The sequence below is a fragment of the Falco rusticolus genome, chromosome 18, assembly GCF_015220075.1.
Source record: "Falco rusticolus isolate bFalRus1 chromosome 18, bFalRus1.pri, whole genome shotgun sequence".
NCBI classification, from domain to species: domain Eukaryota; kingdom Metazoa; phylum Chordata; class Aves; order Falconiformes; family Falconidae; genus Falco; species Falco rusticolus.
This window is the reverse complement of record NC_051204.1, coordinates 4,084,031-4,089,952: the sequence shown is the minus strand read 5'-3', so window position 1 is coordinate 4,089,952 and position 5,922 is coordinate 4,084,031. Positions and strand designations below refer to the sequence as shown.

The 5,922-nt window shown below is 69.4% G+C and overlaps 1 protein-coding gene across 3 annotated transcripts; it reads right to left on the bottom strand.

Annotated features, from left to right (window-relative positions):
- Positions 1 to 838: 838 nt before the first annotated feature.
- On the bottom strand, positions 839 to 4,923 carry PGAP3 (post-GPI attachment to proteins phospholipase 3). Of its 3 annotated transcripts, none has more exons than XM_037411469.1 (8): positions 4,715 to 4,923; positions 3,630 to 3,727; positions 3,380 to 3,532; positions 2,868 to 2,930; positions 2,640 to 2,701; positions 2,394 to 2,530; positions 2,093 to 2,297; positions 839 to 1,561 (listed from the first exon to the last, which is right to left on the bottom strand). In XM_037411469.1, the coding sequence occupies exons 1-8, from the start codon at positions 4,911 to 4,913 to the stop codon at positions 1,519 to 1,521; spliced, it is 960 nt and encodes a 319-aa protein (XP_037267366.1). In that variant the 5' UTR covers positions 4,914 to 4,923; the 3' UTR covers positions 839 to 1,518. The 3 variants fall into 3 exon arrangements, with proteins under 3 accessions (XP_037267366.1, XP_037267365.1, XP_037267367.1); XM_037411468.1 differs by having other exon boundaries at positions 839 to 1,526; XM_037411470.1 differs by having other exon boundaries at positions 839 to 1,526; positions 3,380 to 3,502.
- Between the last annotated feature and the right edge of the window lie 999 nt (positions 4,924 to 5,922).

Genomic DNA, 5,922 nt, shown 5'->3' with positions numbered 1-5,922 from the left:
TCGCCCCAAAAGCCAGACGCGGTGCCCCCCACCCTCACCCCGGTGCACCCCCCAATAAAGCCTGAGCTGCACGGCACAGCCTGGGGGGGGTCCCTGGGGGGTCACCTGTAGGTCCTGGGGAGGGGGGTGGGGGGCAAAGGGGAGGCTGTGATTGGGGGGGGTGTGCAGGGGGGATAAGGGGCACGTTGAGTGGGGGTGGGGGGCATGCATGGGGTGAGAAGTGGGGTGCAGGACAGGGTGGATGTGGGGTGCACCCTGGGGTGACAGCAAGGAGAATGGGGGACACTGGGGGGGGGGGGGGCGCGGACACAACACAGCCTGGGAGGGCAGACTCAGGGTGCAAGGAAGGGGGTGTGTGTGCTGGTCATGGGGGGCACAGAGTGGGGGGGGGGGCACAGAGTGGCAGTGGGGGGGTGCAGAGCAGTGTTGGGGGGGTGCAGAGCAGTGTTGGGGGGCACAGTGGCAGTGTGGGGGGCACAGAGCGGTGTTGGGGGGGCACAGTGGCAGTGGGGGGGGCGCAGAGCGGTGTTGGGGGGGTACAGTGGCAGTGGGGGGGCGCAGAGCGGTGTTGGGGGGGCACAGTGGCAGTGGGGGGGCGCAGAGCGGTGTTGGGGGGGGCACAGTGGCAGTGGGGGGCGCAGAGCGGTGTTGGGGGGCACACTGGCAGTGTGGAGGGCGCAGAGCGGTGTTGGGGGGGCACAGTGGCAGTGGGGGGGGCACACAGTGGCAGTGGGGGGGGCGCAGAGCGGTGTTGGGGGGGGCACAGTGGCAGTGGGGAGGCCACACTGGCAGTGGGGGGAGGGGGAGGGGCACAGGGCGGTGAGAGCCAGGCACGGCGCAGGTTGAACTCCATTTTATTCGTACCCCACAACACGCTTGGGCAAGGGGGGGGGCACATCCCTGGGGGGCACAGCCCCTCTGCCAGAGGAGGGGGGGGGGGGCACCTCCAGCCCCAAGGCACCGCTCCAGCCCCACACATCACACACAGCCCCCCTGCCAAAGCCAGCCAGCAGCCAGCAGGTCCGAGCAAGGCCCCCCCCCCTCACCCGCACCCCCCCCCATCCCCCGCCCCCCTCCCCCTCCCCACACACAGCCCCCCCCCAGCACCGCAGCCCCAGCAGCTATTGCCACCTCACGGCTGCCGGGCTCCATGGCAGGGAGGACCCCTGGCTCAGCAGCAGCAGCTGGGGGGGGGACACGACCGGGGGGGGGGGGCGGGGCTCAGCTTCCCTTGGCCCCTGTGCAACCAGCAGCTGAGGGGGGGGGCCCAGCCCCCCTGCACCCCGAGGAGGGGAGATGGGGGGTGCAGGGTGGCATGGAAAGAAAAGAAAACCTCAGAAGGCAACCGGGGAAAGGAGCTTGGGGGGGGCGGGGGGGGGGGGGGGCGGGGGTTCACTTGGCACAGGGCAGGGCAGGACCCCTGGGGGGCACGAGGGGCTGCGCCCTCCCCCCCCCAGCAGTTCTAGTCCACTTTGAAGAGGTCGGAGTTGGCCTTCAGGAGGTAGAGGCTGTCATCCATCAGGAAACTGTGGGGGGGGGGGGCGGGGCAGAGAGGTGGGGGCTGCAGGGGGGGGCCTCTCAGTTCCAAAGCCCCACAGCCTCCAGGGAGTCCCCCCCTCGGCGGTCAGTGCTGGGGAGGGGGGAAGGGGCAGCGGGAAAACTGGGGGAGCCCTGAAACCCCCCACTGAACACAGCCAGGGAACAGCAGCGGGGGGGGGGATGTCCCACGAGCAAGAAGGGGGCCCCCAGCACCCTGATTTCAAGAAGGGGGGGCACAGTGCATCCCATGAGTGAGAGACAGGCCCCCAGCACCCCACGGGAAACGGAGGGGCACCGAGCATCCCGCGGACCAAAGCGGGCCCCTTACCACCCCTATTTTAAGATGGGGGCACCCTAATTTTAAAGGGGGGGGGGGGCACCCAGGCCCCTGTGGGCAAGAGGGGGGGTGTCCCTATCACCTCAGTTTCATGGGTGAGGACTCCTAGGACACCAAGGGGTCCCCAGAACCTCAAGAGAGGGGCACCCAGCACAGCGTTGGAAGGCCTGGGGTGCCCAGCACCCATATTTTCAGAAGGGGGAGGGGGTCACTGACCTGTAGAAGAGGACGTTGAGGGGGATGGTGCCGATGTGCCAGAGCGCGTGGGCGTCCAGCACCCAAAAGAGGGGGGGGAAGTCGAGCAGCTCCAGCAGCGCCAGCGCCTGCAGCAGCAGCACCACGGCCGCGCACTTCCAGACGTGGGGCAGGCGCGGGCGGTTCCGCAGGCACCACCGCAGCCACCACGCCAGGTTGAGGAGCCCTGGGGAGGGCAGGGAGGGGGGGGCACAGGGTGAGGGGAGCACCCACCTGTGGGTGCAGCACCCCCCGTCCAGGCTCCCCCAATCCCCGGTCTCACCGATCGCCGCGTTCGCAGCCATGTTGTAGCCGTAGTCGAAGCGGACAAGGGTCAGGTAGGAGATGTGGCAGGCAAGGAAGAGGAGGAGGAAGGCCCTGAAGATGCTGATTAAGGCTGGTCGCTGCAGCCCCAGCGTCCTGGGAGGGAAGGGGGAGGAGGAGGAGGAGGAGGAGGAGGAAGGGGTCACTTACAGCCCTGGGGACCGGCCACCACCGCTGTCCCCAGCGCCCTGCCCCACCGTCTCACCTGACGCAGCACAGGTACACGGAGTGCAGGATGACGGCCGAAGCGCAGAAATAGTCCAGTTTCTGCGGGATCGGGGCCAGGTGAGCTGTGCTGGTGGCTCAGGGAGGGGGGGTGGGGTGCTCTGGCACTCAGCACCCCCACCGCCCCCCAAAATAGCTGAATGCCACCAGCCCAGCACAGGTTCGGGGCCAAGCCCACAGTCACTCCAGCTCTGGGGGTGCCACTCACCTCCGTCACAGCCGTGTCCCTCGTGTGGAAAACGGTGGACCAGAACCAGGCGTTTAAGGAAACCTGAGGGAGAGGTGGGACCCCAAAGTGAGGGGGGGGGGGGAGGGGAGAAGGCGCGTGGCCCCCGCTGCCAGCCTAAGTGCCAGCTCCCCGCCTGGGTCACGTCCCCCTCATCATACTTATTAGGGCAGACGAGCGCCCTGAAAATTGGCTGCGGCGGTGCCAGTGGCCGGGGTGCGGCAGCAGCCGGAGCTGTGCGGGGTTTGCTGATCAGCTGGTTACGGAAAAGCCCTCGAGACTCAGCGCTTTGGCAGAGGCCACCGGCAAACGCTGCTGGCTCCGTGCCGCACCGGCTGTGCCCCCCACAGCCTCCCCAGCCCCCCGGGTGGGGGGCCCTGCAATGAAGGGGAGGCTGTGGGGGCTGCCAGAAGCCCCCCAGGTGGAGCAGCGAGGATGTGGGGTGCAGCACAGCCCACCCCCCCCGGGAAGGGAAGGGGGGGGTGACGGCTCACCCAGGCGAAGGCGACGCAGGTGGGGTACATGGGGGAGGCCGGGGGGACGGCAGCTTTGTAGCGCAGCAGCATGACGAAGCTGGCCAGGCCGTTAAGGAAGGAGGCGAAGGCGGAAGCCGGCTCCTGGAAGAAGAGGAACCGCGAGAAGGGCCACTGGAACAGAGAATGGTGATGTCAGTGGGCACAGGGGGACCGTGGCCAGTGGCCACACACACCCCCCAGTAGCCCCCCCAGCCCCCTCACCGCTCACCTTGCCATGGAACTGGGGTACCCTGTGGCCGCCCTGGACATAGAGCCGCACCGTCAGCCACATGCACTCGTACTTGCAGTCGTCACGGCAGGTCCAGCCTGTGGCCGGGGAGACCAGCGATGGGAGGGAGCAGCTGGCACGCCCCCCCAGTCCCCTCCAGTCCCTCCCAGTATGAACCATTAGGCAGCACGGTCAGACCACGATGGGTGCTGGGAGTGCCCAGGACCCAGCTCAGGTGAGGGGGAGCTTGGGGGGGGGGGGGTGGGTCCCCGCTGTGCTGGGTGCAGGCAGGGCACCCAGGCTTTCCCCAGGTGGCTCCCAGCACTGTGGCCCAGCAACACCCAGTGCAGCCCAGTGGCCCCCAGACAGTCCAATGACACCCAAAATGGCCAGCATCTCCTCCAGCAAAGTCCAGCCCCCCCCAGTGTGGCTCAGTGTCCCCCCAACATAGCCCAGCACCTCTCGGCATGACCCCAGAATGGCCCAGTAGCCACCAGCATGGCCCAGTGACCACCAATATAATCCGAGTGCCCCTCAACACAGCCCAGTATAGCCTAATGCTCCCCCAGCATGGCCCAGTGACCCCCAGTACAGAACCAGCATGGCCCAGTGCCTCGCTGTACAAACCAGGACCCCCCAGCAACTTCCAGCCCAGTCTCAGTCCAGCCCAGCACCCTCCAACCAGGCCTCAGGACAGCCTAGTGCTTCCCAGTCTGGCCCAGTGCCTCCTAGCCCAGCCCCACTCTGGATGCAGGACAGCCCAGTCCGGCCCCAGTCTAGCCCAGCGCCTCCCAGTCCTGCCCCAGTCCAGCCCACCGCCTCCAGCCTGGCCTCGGGACAGCCCAGCGCTCCTCAGTCCTGCCCTAGTCCAGTCCCAGCCCGGCCCAGTGCCTCCCAGCCCGGCCTCAGTCCAGGCCAGCAGCCTCAGGACAGTCCCCAGCCCGGCCCCAGTCCAGCCCAGTGCCACCCAGCCCGGCCCGGCCCCCCGGTGCGGAGGCGTGGCCCGAGGGGGGCGTGGTGCCGGGAGGGGCGTGACCACCACGGGGGCGCGGCGCGGCCGCCAATGGGCGCGGAGGGGGCGGTACCTGTCAGGCCCATGTAGAGCGGCTGGCGGGCGCGGAAGTGCCGCAGCGCCGCCCCCGAGCAGTTCTGCCGCTCGCAGCGGCCCAGGCACTCGCGGTACAGCGGCTCCCGGTCCCCCTGCGAGCCCCGGGCCGGGCCCGGCGCCGCCGCCGCCCCCAGCAGCAGCAGCAGCGCGGCCCTCGCCGCGCCGCCGGCCGCCATCGCCGCCCGGCCCGGCCGCTTCCGGCCCTCCCCGGAAACGGGGGCGGCGCGGGGCACCATGGGATATAGCTCCTCCACCCGGCGCGGGATGATGGGATACAGTGCCCTGGGGCGGGAGGCTCATGGGATATATCCCCCCCCCGGGGGGCGCCCTGCGCGGAGGCTCATGGGATATATTCCCCTCACTGGGGCCTGGTGGCCTCCGGGGCAGGGGCGGGGCACATGCTGTGCCTCCCCTGGGGTGGGGGTGACAGGCTGGCTCCCCGCTCCTCTCCCCGCCCAGGTGTCACCCCACGGTGGGCAGGGACCCTGGGGTACACACACACCGCCCCCCCCCCCCCCCCCAAACAATGGGGGTCCCTGCTGCGGCCCAGCCGAGTGCCAGCTCCTGGGGGGCTGTGGGTGGCCGGGTGGGGGGGGGGCGCTGTGGGGTGGCCCTTGGGGACACGGTGGGGAGAGCCTGCCCTGGCCCCCCTGGCCTGGCTCGGGGGGGGACTGTGGGGTCCCCGTGGGCTGTGACACTCGCGGGGGACCCCAAGGCACAGTGCTTCCCAGGGCAGTGGCGGGGGGTGGCGCCGGTGGCTTGTGGCTGGGGGGGACAGATGCCAGCTCTGGGGCACCCCACTAGGGACATGTCCCTGTACCCCCGGGCTGTCCCTCTGTCCTTGTACCAGGTGACTGTCCCTGTACCCTGGGACTGTCCCTGTACCCCGGGATTGTCCCTCTGTCCCTGTACCCCAGGACTGTCCCTGTACCCCCCAGATTGTCCCTCCGTCCCTCTGCCCCAGGACTGTCCCTGTACCCCAGAACTGACCCTCTGCCCTTGTCCCACGGGATTGTCCCTGCGCCCCGCGACTGTCCCTGTCCCCCAGGACTCTCCCTCCGTCCCTGTACCCCAGCACTGTCCCTCTGTCCTCATACCCTGGGACTGTCCCTGTACTCCCGGATTGTCCCTTCATCCCTCAGCCCCGGGACTGTCCCTGTACCCCAGGATTGTCCCCATACTTCC

Excerpts from the sequence above, each read along its gene's own strand:
- PGAP3 (XM_037411468.1), bottom strand. The coding sequence starts at position 4,913 with ATGGCGGCCGGCGGCGCGGCGAGGGCCGCGCTGCTGCTGCTGCTGGGG. Across the intron at positions 2,531-2,639 it reads GTGTACCTGTGCTGCGTCAG|GACGCTGGGGCTGCAGCGAC; the intron begins GTGAGACGGTGG and ends CTTCCCTCCCAG. Across the intron at positions 1,527-2,092 it reads CTCAACGTCCTCTTCTACAG|TTTCCTGATGGATGACAGCC; the intron begins GTCAGTGACCCC and ends CCCCCCCCACAG.